The sequence below is a fragment of the Trichomycterus rosablanca genome, chromosome 5 (assembly GCF_030014385.1).
Source record: "Trichomycterus rosablanca isolate fTriRos1 chromosome 5, fTriRos1.hap1, whole genome shotgun sequence".
Classification (NCBI taxonomy): domain Eukaryota; kingdom Metazoa; phylum Chordata; class Actinopteri; order Siluriformes; family Trichomycteridae; genus Trichomycterus; species Trichomycterus rosablanca.
Window position 1 is genome coordinate 42,637,274 of NC_085992.1, and position 22,982 is coordinate 42,660,255.

Genomic DNA, 22,982 nt, shown 5'->3' on the forward strand with positions numbered 1-22,982 from the left:
CATGTTCTCCCTGTACTTGCGTGGCTTTCTCCCTACAGTCCAAAGACATGCTATCAGGTTAATTAGGGATACTAAAGTCCCCCTAGGTATGAGTCTGTGTTAATATCTGTATATGTGTTTGCCCTGTGATGGACTGCTGACCTGTCCAGAGTCCCAGGGTGTTTCCTACCTTTCCTCCAGTGATTCGTACCCACCCCGACCCTGAATTGGATAAAGTGAGGGTAAAACAGACAATGAATTGGATGAATTGTGGAAAGAGTCTATCAAGTCCATCAAGGTCAACAGATTCACTCTTTTCGTTTACTCAGACCTAGGGGTGATAACTGAATGAACCATCACACGGTATTTAAGGAGGCAGGTCGGTCTTTCAGTCACGTGTTTGATTTGAGGTTAATAAATGCGGAGCCAATTCCTTATTTGGCGTGTTGAGGGGCGGGGCTTATTGTCACGCTGAACGCTCGCTCCGGACGAAAAGCCGCATCTTTCACACTGATCACCTGTTGAACGAGTTACATTATCACTTATAACTTTTAATAACGTGAGACCAAGTTTTAGTTTTACGTCTGTACTGTGGATTTAAGAAACGCGGCACGTTGATCTTCAGGTGGACTGAACGTTTTTCACGGGGTTAATGGACTAGGCGCAGCGTCAGAAAAGTTTGAGATTAGGCGCAATAGAAGTTTGAGATGAACCCAAATCCAGGAGTGATCTTCTGTTCACATTTATGTCATTAAGTGAATGGTAAAAGAAAGGAATCGGGGTGACATTTGTGCATACAGCTGAACAGTGGATTATGTGATCGACACGTGAGATGATTTGGTACAGCTAGGTTGGGAAGAAGTAACTTTAACTGCATTAAGAAGTGCATTGAGATTCCTTTCATTTCTCCACCATGAGAGCACCGGGTGTGTTGTTTCTGCTTCTGACTGCTGTCTGGAGGATAAGTTTAGGGAACAGGAGTGAATGTCCGGATCTGACAGTGGAGAGCTGTGAGTGTGCAGCAGAGAGGTCCGGGTCGCTGACCCGCCGCACCGCGCACGTTACCGTCACCTGCCATCATTTAGATCTTACTGATCTACTGGATCCACGCGGTTTACCCTCCACCACCACATCACTGTGAGTCTCTGATCATCATCTCTACCTGCACTACATATATAAATGAATTAATTAATGTATCAGCTTTATATGTATCAGGTTTGGGTGTACATAAGTATATGGATGATGCTTAGTTATGATCAGTATGATCAGTGTCTGTATTCCATGTAAACTATATTTTATTGATGGGTAAATGTATGCTAAAAGAAATAAATAAGTACATGGATGATGCTTAGTTATGATCAGTGTGATCATTGTCTGTATTCCATGTAAACTCTATATTTTATTGATGGGTAAATGTATGCTAAAAGAAATAAATAAGTACATGGATGATGCTTAGTTATGATCAGTGTGATCATTGTCTGTATTACATGTAAACTCTTTCCTTTATTGATCGGTGGATGTATGGATAAAGAAATAAATAAGTACATGGATGATGCTTAGTTATTATTAGTGTGATCAGTGTCTGCACTCCATGTAAACTATCTTTTATTGATGGGTGGATGTAAGGATAAAGAAATAAATAAGTACATGGATGATGCTTAGTTATGATTAGTGTAATCAGTGTCTGCATTCCATGTAAACTTAACTCTTTCCTTTATTGATGGATAAATGTATGTGTAGATAAACAAATGTTTGGGTGTTTGAATAACTACGTGTGTGGAAGTGTACAAGATGTATGGATAAATAGACAAATGAGTGCATATAAGGATAGACTAGTTCATTTAGTTCATCAGTCATTAATTAGTTAATAATGGATTTCTTCTGTTGTAGTTTTTTCGATTTTAAATAGATTAATGGATGAATAAGTACATGGGTGGACGTGTGTATGGGTAGCTGGATGTACTGTATATATAACAGATGAGAGTGTATAGAGTGATTAATTAGTTCATGGGTAGATGCATGGATTTTTTCTGTCTCTGTTTCTTCTTTTTATAACTAGATAACTGAAGGTGTAAAATTATATTTGGATAGATGGGTGGATAGATGAGGGCATGAGTTGATGGATATGTGTATTGAAAAATGATACATAATTAGTGTAGCCAATAAATAATGCTGTATTTAGTCCAAACTGATGATTGGAAACATTCTTTTCTTGCATTTTTTTTACTTATTATTGTCATTTTATTTCTCTAAATGTATAGGTTGTGGTATGTATTTGGGGGATTGATACTGTAAAGGGATTATTTGGTGGATGGATGGATTGATAAATGGATGGACGCATTGTGGATGGAGTAATAAAAAGCTACAGGGAGTGCATTTATGATTGATTGGACGTATGGGTGGTCAAGGGCACAATTAAATGCTTGGCTTAATAGATTGATGAATGTCATTATTAGTGTAATTACTGCAGCAATTAAGAGCTCATAACTCAAACTCAACTCTATTTTTATAACAGAACAAAAGGTTTAGAAACTCACAGAAGAAAAGTTTAGGAACACATGGCTGAAACTTTACAACAACATTAAAACCACCTCCTTGTTTCTACACTCACTGTCCATTTTTTCAGCTCCACTTACCATATAGGAGCACTTTGTAGTTCTACAATTACTGAATGTAGTCCATCTGTTTCCCTACATACCTTTTTAGCCTGCTTTCACCCTGTTCTTCAATGGTCAGGACCACTACAGAGTAGGTATTATTTAGATGGTGGATCGTTTTCAGCACTGCAGTGACACTGACATGGTGGTGGTGTGTTAGTGTGTGCTGTGCTGGTATGAGTGGATAAGACACAGCAGCGCTGCTGGAGTTTTTAAACACCTCACTGTCACTGCTGGACTGAGAATAGTCCACCAACCAATAATATCCAGCCAACAGCGCCCCATAGGCAGCGTTCTGTAACCACTGATGAAGGTCTAGAAGATGACCAACTCAAACAGCAGCAATAGATGAGCGATCGTCTCTGACTTTACATTTACAAGGTGAACCAACTAGGTAGGAGTGTCTAATAGAGTGGACAGTGAGTGGACACGGTATTTAAAAACTCCAGCAGCGCTGCTGTGTCTGATCCACTCATACCAGCACAACACACACTAACACACCACCACCATGTCAGTGTCACTGCAGTGCTGAGAATGATCCACCACCTAAATAATACCTGCTCTGTGGTGGTCCTGTGGGGGTCCTGACCATTGAAGAACAGGGTGAAAGCAGGCTAAAAAGGTATGTAGAGAAACAGATGGACTATAGTCAGTAATTGTAGAACTACAAAGTGCTTCTATATGGTAAGTGGAGCTGATAAAATGGACAGAAACAAGGAGGTGGTTTTAATGTAATGGTCTATTTTCTTATTTTTTTTTCCATTTTGTGTATGTGTTTGTCTAACACTCAGTTGTTACTTTAATTCCTAGAAAACTGTGTTTTTTATATAATGGTTAGAATTGAGCCATTATGTATTCATTAGCCCTGCTTTCACTGTTGTTCTAACTCAATGTGCCAGATTTAATTCCCTTCTACTTCAATCTGAGGGTGGCACGGTGGCTAAGTGGGTAGCACTGTTGCCTCACAGCAAGAAGGTCCTGGGTCCAATCCCCGGGTGGGGCGGTCTGTGTCCTTTCTGTGGAGTTTGCATGTTCTCCCTGTGTCTGTGTGGGTTTCCTCCGGATGCTCCGGTTTCCTACCACAGTCCAAAGACGTGCAAGTGAGGTGAATTGGAGATACTAAATTGTCTATGACGGTGTTCGATATAATCTTGTGAACTGATGAACCTTGTGTAATGAGTGACTACCGTTCCTGTCATGAATGTAACCCAAGTTTAAAACATGACGTTAAAATCCTAATAAACAAACAAACTTCAATCTGACATTTTATCTTTGCCTTCCTGCTGGGTTTTATGTACTCTGTTGCTTTGTGATTATTTATGTGCAAGCCAACAGGTGGGATTTAAAGCGGAGTTTACAGGAATACAAAGTAATTCCAGATTCCCAGTGTTAGGATGAAAATTACGTGAGCGTGCAATTAAGCACTTCTGATTGAGTGCATGATAGCTACTTTATTAAGACAGAGATAAATGTAGTATCAGGACAGGTCTAATTGCAGTATAATCAGAATAAACTAGAAGAAAAATGAGATTTGTTAGGTATAACATTAAGTATGCATTAAGGCTAATCTCACGCTCAGTTTGTAAATATTCCCACAGAGTGAGAATCATGAAATTTTAATTTGAAGTAATGGATTTACTTCAGTGCATTGACATTATTAAACTGATTTTATTTTGGTTATTTCATGCTGCAACAAATCTCAGATGAGCTGATTAATTTTCCTGCCGAGAAGAAATGGCTGTATGACTCGGAGGAATTGCAGTGTAATTGTTGTTTTAGCAGCCTGTTTTCTGACACTAATTAGCCTACATATAGATTTATTTTTTCTCTAATAGCAACTTGTCCCCTATAGCTTTGCTTTTTTAAACTAGTATAATTGTCATGTTAGTAACTAAAATCACAAACTGACATCTTACTTAATTAGATGTGTGCATGCTGTGGTACTAATCAGTGGAATACTCAATATTATAGTTGAGTTTAAAATTTCAGAAGCAGAGCAATAGATTGTTAAAAAATACAGCACAGAGACATAAGTTTTCAGGCACTTTTAGTGCACACACCGATCAGGCATAACATTATGACCACCTTCCTAATATTCTGTTGGTCCCTTTTTTTCTGCCAAGACAACCCTGAACCGCCGAGGCATGGAGTCTGACACCTTTCTATCAGAACCAGCATTAATTTTTTCAGCAATTTGAGCTACAGTAGGTCCTCTGTTGGATCAGACCACATGGGCCAGCCTTCGCTCCCTACGTGCATCAATAAGCCTTGGCTGCCGATGACCCTGTCGCCAGTTTACCACTGTTCCTTCCTTGGACCACTTTTGATACATACTGACCACTGCAGACTAGGAACACCCCACAAGAGCTGCAGTTAAAAAAAAAAAAGCATTTTCTTCCCCTTTTTCTCCCTTTTTTAGTGCGTCCAATTGCCCGATTGCGTCATGCTTCCTCTCCACCAATGCCGATCCCTGCTCTGATTGAGGAGAACGAAGCTAACCCACGCTCCCTCTGACATGTGGGTAGCATGCCGTATGCATCTTATCACCTACACTTTGACGAGTGCAATGCGGATCAGCACTGTGTACGGAGAGACACACCCTGAGAGCACTCTTTTCTCATCTCTGTGCAGGCACCATCAATCAGCCAGCAGAGGTCGTAATTGCATTAGTTATGAAAGAGAGACCCTATCCAGCTTTAATGTCCCACCCCTATCTGAACATCAGGCCAATCGTTGTTCGTGTGGTCGCTCAGCCGATACATACGATGTATTCGAGATCCCAGCTCTGGTCTCAGTGTGTGCTTTTACCGCCGTGCCACCTGAGCGGCCTAGAGCTGCAGTTTTGGAGATGCTCTGACCCAGTCGTCTAGCCATCACAATTTGGCCCTTATAAAATTTGCTGCTTCTAACACATCAACTTTGAGGATAAAATGTTCACTGGCTGCCTAATATATCCCACCAACTAACAGGTGCCGTGATGAAGAGATAATCAGTGTTATTCACTTCACCTGTCAGTGGTCATAACGTTATGCCTGGTTGATGCATATCCACTTAAAATTTACACACAACATCTTTTAACTTTATACTTATATAATGGACAGATTAAGTTCTTATAAGCAATGTGTTGGTGCGGCTGTGAGTTTTGCTAAGCCCACCACCACTGAGACCTGGTTTGAATCTTAGTAGGTAGTGCTATTAGATTGTCAGTCATCTACTCAGACCTGATAGGACAAGAAGAACATATTCAAAAAAAAAAAGAACATATTCAGTGATCCTGCCATGAAATGTAACCAATGTATTGACATGCCGTTAAACCAATAAATAAACAAACAAACAAATGCAGACCTGATTGGCTGTGTCTGAGGCATAAAAGGGGAGGACCAAGGACTTGCGATGAATTAGCGCCCTGTCCAGAGTGTTCCAGCTTTGTGCCCTGTGTTTCCTGACAGAATAAGGCCTGCCACAATCCTGACCATTATAAAGCGGTTGATGAATTAATAAAGAATTAAATTTCCTGGAAACATTAGTTTATATGTCATGGTCAGCCTCAGGTCTACATTTATTTTAGAGAATGAGGAAAATATTCTTATTCTAACACACCACCATATACAGGTAGTATCAACATACACCGATCAGCCATAACATTAAAACCACCTCCTTGTTTCTACACTGTCTATTTTATCAGCTCCACTTACCATATAGAAGCACTTCGTAGTTCTACAATTACTGACTGTAGTCCATCTGTTTCCTCTGCATACTTTTTTTTAGCCTGCCTTCACCCTGTTCTTCAATGGTCAGGACCCCCCCAGGACCACTACAGAATTGGTATTATTTAGGTGGTGGACCATTCTCAGCACTGCAGTGACACTGACATGGTGGTGGTGTGTTAGTGTGTGTTGTGCTGGTATGAGTGGATCAGACACAGCAGCGCTGCTGGAGTTTTTAAATACCGTGTCCACTCACTGTCCACTCTATTAGACACTCCTACCTAGTTGGTCCACCTTGTAGATGTGAAGTCAGAGACGATCTCTCATCTATTGCTGCTGTTTGAGCTGGTCATCTTTGAGATCTTTATCAGTGGTCACATGACACTGCCTACGGGGCGCTGTTGGCTGGATATATTTTTGGTTATTTGGTATTCAGTCCAGCAGTGACAGTGAGGTGTTTATAAACTCAAGCAGCGCTGCTGTGTATGATCCACTCATACCAGCACAACACACACTAACACACCACCACGATGTCATTGTCACTGCTGTGCTGAGAATCATCCACCACCCAAGTAATACCTGCTCTGTGGGGGTCCTGGGACAGTCCTGACCATTTAAGAACAGCATGAAATGGGGCTAACAAAGCATTCAGAGAAACAGATAGACTACAGTCAGTAATTGTAGAACTACAAAGTGCTTCTATATGGTAAGTGGAGCTGATAAAATTGACATTTTTTTTATGTAAATAAAAATAATTTCCTAGGTTTGAATTTCAATTATTAAAACTCAAAATGTTTCAGTGTTGTAGCTCAGTGGTGACAGTACTGGATTAGTAATCAGAAGGTTAATACTTTAAGCCCCACCACTGTTGAGTCCTTAGGCAAGGCCTCTAACTGTCAGTTCCTTGGTTGTTTTGTAACATATCCATGTAAAACAGCTTTACTGTTAAATCAGAAGAGTCTTAAGCAGTCTATGCATGTCCTGTATAAAACTAATACATGCACTGGGGTCAATTTCAGAACAACCAATTGTGTCCATGATTTATGAACTGTGCAGTAATCTTCCCTCATGTCTGTCTTCCTTCTCCAATCCTACATGTATGACTGCGAGCAAATTAGCCCCAGAGGAGTGCATACACGGCCTTGTTCTATTTAAATTCCTCAACTTTTTTGTCCTCCAATTAAACGTCTGTTCATTGTGGCCAAATAACTCCAACATTTTGTCGTCTGACCTTCTCCAGCAGACTCTTTGTTCGTTTAGTCACCAACAAACTTCACTTTTGAGTCTGGAGTGCTGAGACTACCTGCCTGGTAGTCTTCAAACTTATACTGATGTAAAGTTTGTTCAAATGTGGACACCTTTTATAGCTTCTAATTCATGACAGACCTGTCAACAATCTCTGTGGTTCTGGTCATTTAACATGGCCTCCTAATGATTTGAAAGCATGTTAAATGACAATATAAAATTTCCTTCCAAAGTAATGATTCAAGTGGACAAAAATTAATTCAGATTTTACCTGCAGGTACATTGCTTCTTCAAGAAGTTTCCGCACTTTTAAAACTCTATTTATCAAGAATTTTACAAACAATTGATAGCACTTTTCTACACAGTCACCTTCAAGTGCATTTTTCCCAGTGTCGTACCAGCTTTTCTTTATGCATCTTCTCCTTCCCCCCCCGACTTTTAGCGTATCCAATTACCCAATTGCATTACGCTTACTCTCTACTGATGCCAATCCCCGCACTGATAGAGGAGAGCGAAACTAAAACACGCCCCTCAGACACGTGTGCAGTAGCCGACTGCATCTTTCCGCCTGTAAAAGGTGAGTTCATATGCGGATCAGCTTTGTGTACGGAGAGCCACCGCCTGATCAAAGCATTATTCCTCGACTCCATTAATTAAGGTGCCATTAATCAGCCAGTAGAGGTCGTAATTGCCTTCGGTATGAGGAGTCCCTATCCAGCTCCCACCCTGTATGAACAACAGCTAATCATTGTTTATGTACAGTAGTGTTCAAAATAATAGCAGTCCAACACCATTAACCTGATAAATCACTGTTTTTAGTAGAAGTGATATTTCTACATAGCAAAAAATTGACTTGAAAGTGTAGTAGAGTAATGAAAACAAAACAAACCCAACAATTAAGACATGCATCCCACTCATTCTGAGTAATCGAAGCATTGATTGAAAGGGGGTTGTTCAAAATAATAGCAGTGAGGAGTTCAATTGGTGAAGTCATTCATTCTGCAGAAGAACGGGTGTCAATTTTGGCCCTTATTTAATGTAGGAGGGTGGCAAATGTTGCACAGCTTGGTCATAGCTCATTTCCTTTTGAAATACTGGGTAAAATGGGTTGTTCCAGACATTGTTCTGATGAACAGCGTACTTTGATTAAAAGGTTGATTGTAGAGAGAAAAAACATACAGAGAAGTGCAGCAAATTATAGCCTGCTCAGCTAAAATGATCTCAAATGCCTTGAAGTGAAAACCAAAACCTGAAAGATACGGAAGGAAGCGTGGAACTACTGTTCAATTGGATCGAAGATTAGCCAAAATAGCAAATACTCAGTCAATGATCACCTCCAGAAAGATCAAGGAACATCTAAATTTACCAGTGAGTACAGAAGATGATTAAATGAAGCCAATTTACCAGCAAGAGCTCCTTGCAAAGTCCCATTGTTAAGAAAAAGATGTTTCCTGAATGGGTTAACATTTGCCAAGGAACACACTGACTGGTCCAAAGAGAAATGGCTCAACATTTTGTGGACTGGTGAAAGCAAAATTGTTCTATTTGGGTCTAGTGGCCGTAGACAGTATGTCAGACGACCCTCGAGCACTGAATTCAAGCCAAAGTACACTGTGAAGACAGTAAAGCACGGTGGTACAAAATGATGATATGGGGATGTTTATCATACCATGGTGTTATGCCTATTTTTGGCATACGAGGGATCATGGATCAGTTTAAATATATCAGAATACTTGAGCAGATCATGTTGCCCTATGTTGAAGAAGAAATGTCCTTAAAATGGGTGTTTCAACATGACAATGACCCAAAACATCTTGGTTACAGACAAACAAGATTGAGGTAATAGAGTGGCCAGCCCAATCCCCTGACTTCAATCTCATAGAGAACTTGTGGGCTGATAGCTGAAACTTGCTTTTTTGAGGCAAAACCCAAAATTGCAGAAGAACTGTGGAATCTAATCTAGTCTAATCATTCTGGACTGGAATACCTGTTCAGAGGTGCCAGAAGTTGGTCGACTCCATGCAACACAGGTCTCGGAAACAATTGTTCTGCCATATTAGTTCAGTAATTTAAAGTAAAGTGAAACGTCAAAAAAATTTTCATGTTATAGATAAATTTTTTGAGTTTTTAAAGAAAAATGCTGGCACTGCTATTATTTTGAACAGCCTAATATTCATTTTTCTTCATTTTCTGTAAAGGATTGACACAAACTGACTAAATTTTGTTAATGTTTTGATTTAGAATTGAAAGTGTAGTATTTTAAGTGCATTTGCATTTATGGAAATAAAAGTTATTATAATGATTTTGTGCTTTATTCGCTTTTTTAAAATCACTGCTATTTTTTTGAACACCACTGTAGGTGCCCAGCCCAGCCGGATGGCAGAGCTGAGTTTCAAATCGATGATTTCGAAATATCAGCTCTGGTGGTAACAGCAAAACATGTTTTTGGTTGAGCGTGTAGCCACTGATGCACCGCCGCTTTCACTTAATCATCACATGATAATCTTCTTCCCCTTAAAGCTTCTTTGAGCGTCAAGAAAGGTGGAAATAAATCAGACAGCGCTAAATCAGTGCCCGTTGTGTCAGTGCCAGTGTCTCCAAAATATAAGCTCTCTCAATTACTACTTCTCCCGCCCTCACCATGTCCAACCAAAATATAAAAGGAAACTCTTTGAAGATCCCTTGTTTAACTTTCTCACTCAGTCACTTACTCACTATCTTAACCGCTTATCCAATTAGGGTTGCAGATGCTGGAGCCTATCCCAGCTTTTCAATGGGCACAAGGCACACAGTAATATTCTGTAAGGGGTGCCAGTCCATCGCAGGGCAGACACAAATACATACATACACACACCCATTTACCTATAGGGCAATTCAGTGTCTCCAATTTATCTGACTGCATGTTTTTGGACTGTGGGAGGAAACCGGAGCTCCCGGAGGAAACCCACACCGACACGGAGAGAACATGCACACAGAAAGGACATGGACCACCCCACCTGGGGATCAAACCCAGGACCTTCTTGCTGTGGGGCGACAGTGCTACCCACTTAGCCATTGCACCGCCCCATATAACTTTCTATACAACCTAATTAATAATATAAGTTGTATTTTTTTTTTTTCACTTTTTCCCTCAATTTTCTCCCCTAATCTAGTCGTGTCCAATTACCCTGAATTTGTCCTCTATACTGATTCGACCCTTCACCGCTGACTGAGGACGCCTCTCAACTGACATACGCCCCCTCCGACACGTACAGTCAGTACAGACTGCATTTTTCACCTGCACGAGTTGAGTTCATACACAAACGGGCACTGTGTACGGAGGGCCACACCCCCATCAGCATTATTCCTCAGCCCTGTGCAGGCGCCATCAGTCAGCCAGCAGAGGCCGCAGTCGCACCAGTTTTGAGGACCTATGATCCGACTTTTTACCAACAGCCAATCGTTGTTCATGCAGCCACCCAACCCAGTCGGAAGGCAGAGCTGAGATTCGATACGATGTATTCGAAACCCCAACTCTGGTGCGCTAGTGTACTTTACCGCTGCGCCACCTGAGCGGCATCTAAGTTGTATCTTTTCATAAATTCCAACCTTAATTCATGAAAAGAACTCATAATGAACAATGAGTGGCAAAAGTTAAAACTGGAAAACACTGCCATGCTGTGCGTGTACCTTATTAGTGTATTTTAAATTTGACAATGAAGTGTGACCCTTTATAACACTAAAGCGTCCATCCTCGTGTCATTTTTGATTCCACATACTGAAAAAGTGATCAGCTAGGAAAGGGAAGTGTGCATATGGCCTAGGGTGAGCTGACTGATGTGTACACTCCTCTGGCTGTGTGTTAATGCCTCCCCCTGGTCTCCTTCATTTTCCTTTTTATTGTTTTAAACCCTGGGGTGCTGCTCTCTCCTCTTTAACATGCTGCTATTATTACTCCCGGAGTGCTCAGAGAAGGATGCCCTCTTATTGCAGGAGCAATGGACTGAAGAGGCATTTTCATTTGATTTATTGCAGACGGCAAAATTTATTGGAATGGGTTCTTAAAAGGAACACATGCCGAGCTGTCATGATTGCAATCAGATTGTGTGTTTGTTCTTGGTGTTTTAATCTTTTATGTCTTCCTGGACTTGTGAAAGTGGATTGGACCGATGGACGTTGGCAGCTTGATTGGAATGTTTCTGTTCCTTAAAATAGGTGTGCTCGGGTGCAGCAGTCTATGTAATGGATTAGCACCCTGTTTAGGATATTCTTACCATGTGGCCAGTGTTTCGAGGTGAAACCAGATGTGCTGCAACCTTGACCAGTATAAAACAATTGATGAAAATGACATGTTAGTACAGCAGTAATTGTGCTAGCCCACCACCTCTGAAAATCGAACCTAAAGGTGGAAACAGGTGCAGCAGGCAATGTTGGTGCTACACAGCTTCAGTGTTGTATGAATCTGTGTTTGGTCCCCTCTGTATCTAGTTTAACACACATTCTTACACTTTGTGTGTTTTTTCTTCCACCTTATAAACAACAGGAGCCAGTTTTTGTACCCACATTTTCCTTAGTGTTTTTACACTAGGTTCTGGACTCACCATGACCCTGACCAGGATTAAGCTAGTTATTAAAGATAAATGGATGAGTTTACCTACTTTTGGCAGTACTTGGCAGTGGGTAGTGCTACCGTCTCACAGTTAGAAGAGTCTAGGTTCAATTCCCCGGCCAAGTGCCAGGGTCCTTTTTGTGTGGAGTTTGCATGTTCTCCCTGTGTCTGTGTGGGTTTCCTCCGGGAGCTCCGGTTTCCTCCCACAGTCCAAAAACATGCAGTCAGGTTAATTGGAGACACTGAATTGCCCTATAGGTGAATGGGTGTGTGTATGTGTCTGCCCTGCGATGGACTGGCGCCCCATCCAGGGTGTTATTGTGTGCCTTGCGCCCATTGAAAAGCTGAGATAGGGTCCAACACCCCCCCCCCCCCCCCCCCCCACGACCCTGATTGAATAAGCGTTTAAGAAAGTGAGTGAGTGAGTGAGGTAAATGGGGGCGACATGGTGTAACAGTGGGTAGTGCTGCCATCTCACAGGTAGTTCGATTCCCGGGCCGAGTGCCAGGGTCCTTTTTGTGTGGAGTTTACATGTTCTCCCTGTGTCCATATAAGTTTCCTTTGCGTGCTCCGGTTTCCTCTTGCAAGTCCAAAGACCTGCAGTCAAACCAATTGGAGCTTGTAAAACAGAGAGTGTCTAATGGGCTGGCGACCTGTCCGGAGTGTTTCCTGTCTCTCGCCATCCAATTCACACCCACTGTAACCCTGACCAGCATAAATATGCTGTTTGGAATTTGGCATATTCCTCCATATACTCTGATTACTGCTAGTATCCAAAATACATGAAAATAGGGGGACTGCCTATTTCAAATTGCCTCTGTGTGTGATTAAGTTTGAATAGGTTTCTGAGTGTATGATGCATTTTCATTGACCGGCAGCCTGGTCAGTTTTTTTCCTGCTTTGTAGTGGTAACATTGCAACCATTCAACCATCAAGTTCAATTTTGTTAGCAAGTAGACATAATGGTCTCTAGCCATCATCTCTGAGGAGTTGTGCATGATTTTCCCATGTATGCCCAGATTTCCTCTGGTACTCTAGTTTCTTAATACCATTCAAAACATGCAAATGGTGGATTAGCCGCTCTAAATAGACTTTGAAGTATGACAGTAAATGTGTTGACCTGTGTTGTGAAAAAATAAGGTCAGATGATAAATGAAAACAGATTACAGTTGACTGGATTGGAGAATTTATTGGTCATGATCTTGGGTTCTTATAGCAGTCGAATAGCTGAAGAACATGGAACGTAACTGTGGGCCTCCCTTTATACTGCTTTAGTCACATCACGTTGGGTGCTGTAAAGTTGCTTTGAGACAATGTCTATTGTAAAAAGCGCTATACAAAATTTTGACTTGACTTGTTGGACTTTGGAACCTCCACTCTCAACTCTTGTTTCTTATTTGCTTACAATATTTTACAACAGCTTAACTGCCAGCCACATCTCAAGCACAATATAACTAAGGATTTAATGCACAAAACAGCACAATAATAAAACTTAGGTGATATTAAGAATAATATCTCATTTTACCATAACACCTGAAATGAATTGGCACCCGGTTTAGGGTGTATTTCTGCCATTCCTGCTGCTTATTCATGGAACTATTTTTAATAGGGTGTGAATGTATGAATTCTGCTGTTTTATGACTATCACTGCCCTACAGTACTGATGTCTCAGTGCACCTTCAGGTAGAGGAAAATGACTGACCATGGAATTGGACCTGACTGCTTGTCAATATGAGGTTAAGCATAGTACAGTATTGCTACTGTTAAAGACAGGAGTCGGAATGCCTACTGACAGTTTCTCTGGATGGAAAGAGAGAGTACCAGCTCTGAGGACATTATTTTAGCTCTATGATGGATTGGCACCTTGTCCAGTGCATTCACGCCTTGCTCCCATTGTTTCCCACACAGAACCAAAGCCATGTCTATAAAAATAGAGTTTGAGTTGAAAATAGGGTTCATACTGAGATATTCCAGTGGCCTCTTCGGGACCCTGCCTCAACTCTATTAAACACTTTTGGTATTTTCCTCCCACAAGTCCAAAGACATACTGTCGTGCCAATTGGTGCTACTGAAACAGTAAGTGTGTGTGTGTGTTTGCCCTGTCTATTGTGTTTTCTGCTTTTCGCCTTATGATCCAGACCCACCGTGACCCTGACCAGAATAAAGCAGTGGTAAAGGACAATAAATGACAAATAAGAAAATCAAGTTAATAAAAAGCAACACCTTTAAACACTTTTGGAATGAATTGGAACTTTGATTGTATGACAGGGATCAACATCTAACATCAAAGTTTGCTGGGTGTTTTTTTGGGCTAAACTGGCACAAAATCTTGTGGAAAGCCTTTTCAGAAGATTGGAGGCTGTTAGTGCTGCAAAAGGGGTGAGAGAAATACTGCATATTAATGTTATGGTCTCAAAGTTGGAAAAGCTTACTGTCCATGAGAGGATGAAAATAGTCATTCATTCATCGTCTGTTTTACCACTGAATTATTCTGATCAGGGTCACTGGGCGAAATGTAGACAGGCACCCTGGACAGGTCGACACTTTATCACAGTCTTTGGACTGTAGCAGGAAAATCTCAGTGTACTTTTCTGTGTTAATGCTGCATCACAGAAGTGTAAATGACCTTTGCCAAGGGCACTGACACAGCCCTATACCATGACAGACCCTGGCTTTTGGACTTGTTGCTGATAACAGTCTGGATGGTCCTTTTCATCTTTGGTTCGGAGCACATGGCGTCCAATTTTTTCAAAAAAAAAAAAAGACCTTGAATGCTGATTCATCTGACCATAATACGTGTTTCCACTATGTGGTGGTCCATCCTAGATGCCTCAGAGCCCAGAGAAGTTGACGCCGCTTCTGGACTTCTTTTGCACAGTAAAGTTTTAAGTGGCATTTGTGCATGTTACTCTGTATTGTAGTGCCTGACAAAGGTTTGCCAAAGTAATCCCTCACCCATGTGGTTATTTCAGATATTGCTGAGTGGTGGTTCTTGGCGCAGTGCCATCTGAGGGATCGAAGATCACGGGTGTTCAGCTTAAGCTCGCACCCTTGGCTGTTACACACTGAAATTCCTCCCGATTCCTTGAATCGTTTAATGATATTATGCACTGTAGAGGGAGAAATATGCAAATCTCTTCCAATCTTTCTTTGAGGTTCATTGTTTTTAAACATTTCAATCATTTTCTCACACATTTGTTGACAAACTGGGGATCCTCTGATCATCTTTGCTCATCAAAGACACAGCCTTCCCTGTTTTTGTACCAAGCCATGATTACAATCACCTGTTGACGTCACCTGTTTAAAATCACGTCATTATTTAGATTTTTCACCTCATTACTAGCTCTAAATTGCCTCTGTCCCAACTTTTTTTGGAATGTGTTGCAGGTCTGAAATACAGGAATGAAATATCTTGGGTTCAAACTGTCTGCATTGAAATAAAAGTCAAAGTAAATGTAAGGAACACTGCATTTTTATTTAATTAGCATTTTTCATACTGTCCCAACTTTTTCTGATTTGGGGTTGCAGAAATGCATCGAGGCTTTTACTGCATTTTGCCTAGTGATTCCACCGAAACCGGATCCACCACGATCCTGCGCAGGATAAAGCTGTGGTAAAACATGAAACACTATAAATGAGTCTGTGGTTTACTACTGGCACAATAAGCATGCTACCAGTAGTGCTGTTTAACCGTCTTCAGTATCTGACAGCTCTTTGACAAACTGCAGTCATGGGATAAAAGCCTCGACAACCACAGAGCTCTAGAATTTCCTACAGTTAGTGGTTTCCAGAACAAATGTATGTCATTTCAGGATTCCTGCTGTTCTCTGAGGTGTTAATGTATTCCACCACTTTTCCAGTGTGGATTGTTTTTCACGTTTGAACATTAGAAATATTAAAACTTATGCTTCTTGCTTCTGAAGTGAACATGATCTGATTTAAACTGGCTCCTTTTGACAGATGGCTTGCATCACTCACCGTGTGACTGATGATGAATCACTAATTTTAAGTTACTGTTTTTTTCTGGCCAGTTTATTTCAATCCCTTACTGTCTTTTTTTTTTTCTTTTTTTTTTTATGTACGACCCCAAATCAGAAAAAGTTGGGACAGTATGGAAAATGCAGTTAAAATAAAATTGCAGTGTTCCTCACATTTAGTTTGACTTTTATTTGATTGCAAACAGTTTGAACCCAAGATATTTCATGTTTTGTCTGCTTAAGTTAATTCATTTGTTAATATACAGTAGACCCTCGAGTTACGAACGGTTCACCATACGAACATTTCGGGTTATGAGCGATCTTTTTCAACTTAACGTACGAACAAATTTCGGATTACGAACAGAAACACGTGACGTCACGAACAAGTTGACTCCAACCGTCTCTCTCTCTCTCTCTCTCTCTCTGTATGTATATATATATATATATATATATATATATATATATACTGTATATACAGTGTATCACAAAAGTGAGTACACCCCTCACATTTCTGCAAATATTTTATTATATCTTTTCATGGGACAACACTATAGAAATAAAACTTGGATATAACTTAGAGTAGTCAGTGTACAACTTGTATAGCAGTGTAGATTTACTGTCTTCTGAAAATAACTCAACACACAGCCATTAATGTCTAAATGGCTGGCAACATAAGTGAGTACACCCCACAGTGATCATGTCCAAATTGTGCCCAAAGTGTCAATATTTTGTGTGACCACCATTATTATCCAGCACTGCCTTAACCCTCCTGGGCATGGAATTCACCAGAGCTGCACAGGTTGCTACTGGAATCCTCTTCCACTCCTCCATGATGACATCACGGAGCTGGTGGATGTTAGACACCTTGAACTCCTCCACCTTCCACTTGAGGATGCGCCACAGGTGCTCAATTAAGTTTAGTCCATCACCTTTACCTTCAGCTTCCTCAGCAAGGCAGTTGTCATCTTGGAGGTTGTGTTTGGGGTCGTTATCCTGTTGGAAAACTGCCATGAGGCCCAGTTTTCGAAGGGAGGGGATCATGCTCTGTTTCAGAATGTCACAGTACATGTTGGAATTCATGTTTCCCTCAATGAACTGCAGCTCCCCAGTGCCAGCAACACTCATGCAGCCCAAGACCATGATGCTACCACCACCATGCTTGACTGTAGGCAAGATACAGTTGTCTTGGTACTTCTCACCAGGGCGCCGCCACACATGCTGGACACCATCTGAGCCAAACAAGTTTATCTTGGTCTCGTCAGACCACAGGGCATTCCAGTAATCCATGTTCTTGGACTGCTTGTCTTCAGCAAACTGTTTGCAGGCTTTCTTTTGCGTCAGCTTCCTTCTGGGATGACGACCATGCAGACCGAGTTGATGCAGTGTGCGGCGTATGGTCTGAGCACTGACAGGCTGACCTCCCACGTCTTCAACCTCTGCAGCAATGCTGGCAGCACTCATGTGTCTATTTTTTAAAGCCAACCTCTGGATATGACGCCGAACACGTGGACTCAACTTCTTTGGTCGACCCTGGCGAAGCCTGTTCCGAGTGGAACCTGTCCTGGAAAACCGCTGTATGACCTTGGCCACCATGCTGTAGCTCAGTTTCAGGGTGTTAGCAATCTTCTTATAGCCCAGGCCATCTTTGTGGAGAGCAACAATTCTATTTCTCACATCCTCAGAGAGTTCTTTGCCATGAGGTGCCATGTTGAATATCCAGTGGCCAGTATGAGAGAATTGTACCCAAAACACCAAATTTAACAGCCCTGCTCCCCATTTACACCTGGGACCTTGACACATGACACCAGGGAGGGACAACGACACATTTGGGCACAATTTGGACATGTTCACTGTGGGGTGTACTCACTTATGTTGCCAGCTATTTAGACATTAATGGCTGTGTGTTGAGTTATTTTCAGAAGACAGTAAATCTACACTGCTATACAAGCTGTACACTGACTACTCTAAGTTATATCCAAGTTTCATGTCTATAGTGTTGTCCCATGAAAAGATATAATGAAATATTTGCAGAAATGTGAGGGGTGTACTCACTTTTGTGATACACTGTATATATACAGGGGTTGGACAAAATAACTGAAACACCTGTCATTTTAGTGTGGGAGGTTTCATGGCTAAATTGGACCAGTCTGGTGGCCAATCTTCATTAATTGCACATTGCACCAGTAAGAGCAGAGTGTGAAGGTTCAATTAGCAGGGTAAGAGCACAGTTTTGCTCAAAATATTGCAATGCACACAACATTATGGGTGACATACCAGAGTTCAAAAGAGGATAAATTGTTGGTGCACGTCTTGCTGGCGCATCTGTGACCAAGACAGCAAGTCTTTGTGATGTATCAAGAGCCACGGTATCCAGGGTAATGTCAGCATACCACCAAGAAGGACAAACCACATCCAACAGGATTAACTGTGGACGCAAGAGGAAGCTGTCTGAAAGGGATGTTCGGGTGCTAACCCGGATTGTATCCAAAAAACATAAAACCACGGCTGCCCAAATCACGGCAGAATTAAATGTGCACCTCAACTCTCCTGTTTCCACCAGAACTGTCCGTCGGGAGCTCCACAGGGTCGATATACACGGCCGGGCTGCTATAGCCAAACCTTTGGTCACTCGTGCCAATGCCAAACGTCGGTTTCAATGGTGCAAGGAGCGCAAATCTTGGGCTGTGGACAATGTGAAACATGTATTGTTCTCTGATGAGTCCTCCTTTACTGTTTTCCCCACATCCGGGAGAGTTACGGTGTGGAGAAGCCCCAAAGAAGCGTACCACCCAGACTGTTGCATGCCCAGAGTGAAGCATGGGGGTGGATCAGTGATGGTTTGGGCTGCCATATCATGGCATTCCCTTGGCCCAATACTTGTGCTAGATGGGCGCGTCACTGCCAAGGACTACCGAACCATTGTGGAGGACCATGTGCATCCAATGGCGGTGCCGTGTATCAGGATGACAATGCACCAATACACACAGCAAGACTGGTGAAAGATTGGTTTGATGAACATGAAAGTGAAGTTGAACATCTCCCATGGCCTGCACAGTCACCAGATCTAAATATTATTGAGCCACTTTGGGGTGTTTTGGAGAAGCGAGTCAGGAAACGTTTTCCTCCACCAGCATCACGTAGTGACCTGGCCACTATCCTGCAAGAATGGCTTAAAATCCCTCTGACCACTGTGCAGGACTTGTATATGTCATTTCCAAGACGAATTGACGCTGTATTGGCCGCAAAAGGAGGCCCTACACCATACTAATAAATTATTGTGGTCTAAAAGCAGGTGTTTCAGTTATTTTGTCCAACCCCTGTATATACTGTATATATATATATATATATATATATATACAGTGAGCGAACATTCGGACAGCGGACGGTGTTTTTCCAGTGTTTTCTTTATATTTTGTAAAATTTTATATTAAAATGTCCCCAAAGAATGTGCAGAGAAAGCGCAGTGGTGAAAAAAAAAAAAAAAAAAACACTATTTGTTGTATAATTACTCCTGCCAGTAGCTGTCACTGTGTATCAGACAGAGGGGACAGTGAGTGAGAGAGAAGAAGGAATTTGGCTCAGTAAAGTATTCTTTCTTTCATGCAATTACACCTACAAAATACAACACTATTAAAATAAAGAAGGAAATAATAGAAAAATATGAGAGTTATTGTTGTTTCTGGTAGATACATTTTATAAAAAAATAAGCAAATGTATTATGGTGTATGGTACAGCACACGTACTGTACTGAAATGTGATGTGTGTTTATGTACAGTACTACTGTGTATTGTTTATTATTGCTTATTACAGGAATGTCTATTCTATAATTTAAGATTTAAGGGAAAATATACTTGTATTTATAACAAAAAAGACCATGTAAGACATTAGAAAGGTTAGGTAAGGGGGGTTTGGGAGGTTTGGCACGGATTAATTCTATTTACATTATTTCTTATGGGAAAAATAGGTTTATAAAACGGATAGTTCCGGTCCTAAAATCTGATTGGCTGAGCCACGTTCGAAGCCGTTGTAAAATCCCCGATAAACTCACACCTATGACCACCTCACATCATTCCATATTAATACGCCACTGAATAGAAAAAATTAATGTTATTTTCGCCCTCATGTTGCCTAGCAACACTGTTAATCGAACTATTTTGCGTCGTGGAAGAATGCTTTATTGTAAGTTTATACACAATAAATACATTTATGAATTAAACATTGTTGTATTTATTATATTTTATGTTGACCGCTGTTTTATAAAAGCAATAAGCCACTCGAGACCGTACGTTACTGTTACGATTTTAGCACGGGGAAAGAAGTTTTAGGCACTCCGCTTCGCGTCGTGCCAAAAACGTCATCCCCGTGCTAAAATCACAGTAACGTACGGCCTCTCGTGGCTTATTGCTTTATTAACTAACAAACATTTTTACTTAAGAACAGCCTTTGGAACCTATTAAATTTGTAAGTCAAGGGTCTACTGTACCTCCATTCCTGCATTTCAGGCCTGCAACACATTCCAAAAAAAGTTGGGACAGGGGCAATTTAGGGCTAGTTAAAAACTAAATAATGATGTGATTCCAAACAGGTGATGTCAACAGGTGATTGTAATCATGGTTTAGTACAAAAGCAGCATCCAGGAAAGGCTGAGTCTTTGATGAGCAAAGATGGCTAGATGATCTCCAGTTCCGCACTTCTGTAAAGGCACCTTGGGCTACTAACCAGGGTCATTACACAGTGTTGAAGATGCTCAGCATTGAAGATGCCCCACCCCCCTTTTTTAGTCTGGTCTTTTCCCACCCAGCTTAAGTAGTGGCCAATTTTGTCTGCTGCAGGCACTGCCAACTGGGGCGCCTAGTCGTCCGATAGCAAAAGTGAGATTCAAATTCAGGGAGTTCTAACCAAGAGTTGTGTGGAAGAAGCAACACATAAATTGGAAAGCCACACCAGCTGAAACAATGGGATTAAAAAAGTTGCAATTGACATACAATGCTGGAATTAATGTCAACTTGAGAACTGTTAGTATGTAGCTGTGGTTGGTAATTATCATGCACAACATCAGCCATTGCCTAAATGGTAAGTGGTGTAGGCCTAAAACACCCTTCCACTGGACTTTTAAGCAGTAGACACACTTAGTTCGGCAGATGCTAAAAAAAACTCAACTCACATAGTATTACTTGTTAAATATGACTGCTAAGGATTAGTAGATTGATGTTTTTATTGTTTCATTTGAACCCTGTAATAATAATAGTAATAATAATAATAATAATAATAATAAATGTTATGTTATTGTATTATTATTATTATATTATATATTATTATTATTAGTATTATTATATTATATTAAGTTATATTATTATATTATATATTATTATTATTATATTACATTATCATTATTATATTATATTATTTTATATTATATTATATTGTATTATATTATTATTATTATTATAAGTTGTAGCATAGTGGTTAAGGTACTGGATTTGTCACACTTTGAGCCTCTGTGTGCTCTGGTGCTCCTGTGTGCCACGCCTCTCTCTCTCCTCAGTCTCCTGCCACACCCCCGTTCATGATTGGTTACCGGTGATTAATTAGCTCCAGCTGCCCTCTATTTAAGAGGTGAGCTGGAACACAGACTTTGAGCACTATTTTGTGACTCTGTTTGTCTGGCAGGTTTCTGAACCCTGTTCTGCGCCCTTGCGCCCTTGCGCCCTTGCGCCCTTGCGCCCTTGCGCCCTTGCGCCCTTGCGCCCTTGCGCCCTTGCGCCCTTGCGCCCTTGCGCCCTTGCGCCCTTGCGCCCTTGCGCCTGTCTGTCTTCTCTGGTTTATTTAGTTTAATCTGTTTGGTCCTGTTTAGTTTTTGTTTAGTCTGTTTAGCCTGTTTAGTCTGTTTGTTAGCCTTGTTAGTCCTGTTTAGTCTGTTTAGTATGTTCTGTCCTGTTTTTAGTCTGTTTAGTCTTTGTTTAGTCTGATTAGTCTTTGTTTAGTCTGTTTAGTATGTTCAGTATGTTCTGGCCTGTTTAGTCTTTGTTTAGTCTGTTTATTCTGTCTAGTCTGTTTAGTATGTTCTGTCCTGTTTAGTCCTGTTTAGTCTTTGTTTAGTCTGTTTAGTATGTTCTGTCCTGTTTAGTCTTGTTTAGTTTGTTTAGTCCTGTTTAGTCTGTTTGTTAGCCTTGTTAGTCCTGTTAGCCTTGTTAGTCCTGTTTAGTCTGTTTATTCTGTCTAGTCTGTTTAGTATGTTCTTTCCTGTTTAGTCCTGTTTAGTCTTTGTTTAGTCTGTTTAGTATGTTCTGTCCTGTTTAGTCTTGTTTAGTCTTGTTTAGCCTTTGTCTCTGTTTGTTGGCCTTAGCCCTCTGTTTGTTAGCCTTTGTTTATTAGCTTTAGTTCTGTTTATCTGTGTCTCTCCTGTTTAGCTTAGCTTAGGGTTTAGGTTCATGTTTCATGTGTTTAGCCTTTAGCTTAGCATAGTTCATTAGTTTGTGTTTTGTTATTACCTGTCTTGTTTAAATCCGTCTTGTGTATCCCTGTATGTTAGTTTGTATTCCTCTGTTTTGTCTTTGTTTTCAATAAATATATTTAGTTTAGTACGTCTCTGCGTGTGTGTCCGCCCCTCGACCGTCATAGCCCACATACCGTTACAGGATTAGTGATTGAAAGATCGCTGGTTCAAACCCCACCACTTCTGGGTTGCCACTGTTGGGCCCTTGAGCAAGGCCCTTAACCCTCAATTGCTTAGACTATACTGACACAGTACTGTACGTTACTTTGGATAAAAGCGTCTGCTATATGCCAAAAATGTAAATAATAAATACATTTATTAATGATAATCAAC

At 40.9% G+C, this 22,982-nt stretch overlaps 1 protein-coding gene across 1 annotated transcript in view; it reads left to right on the plus strand.

Annotated features, from left to right (window-relative positions):
• Positions 1-892: 892 nt before the first annotated feature.
• The window catches only part of LOC134315172 (adhesion G protein-coupled receptor A3), a 339,202-nt gene continuing 317,112 nt past the window's right edge, over positions 893-22,982 (plus strand). Inside the window, exon 1 of the mRNA XM_062996188.1 lies at positions 893-1,116. Coding sequence (XP_062852258.1) covers positions 893-1,116 — 224 coding nt within the window. The remainder of the gene's footprint in view (positions 1,117-22,982) is intronic.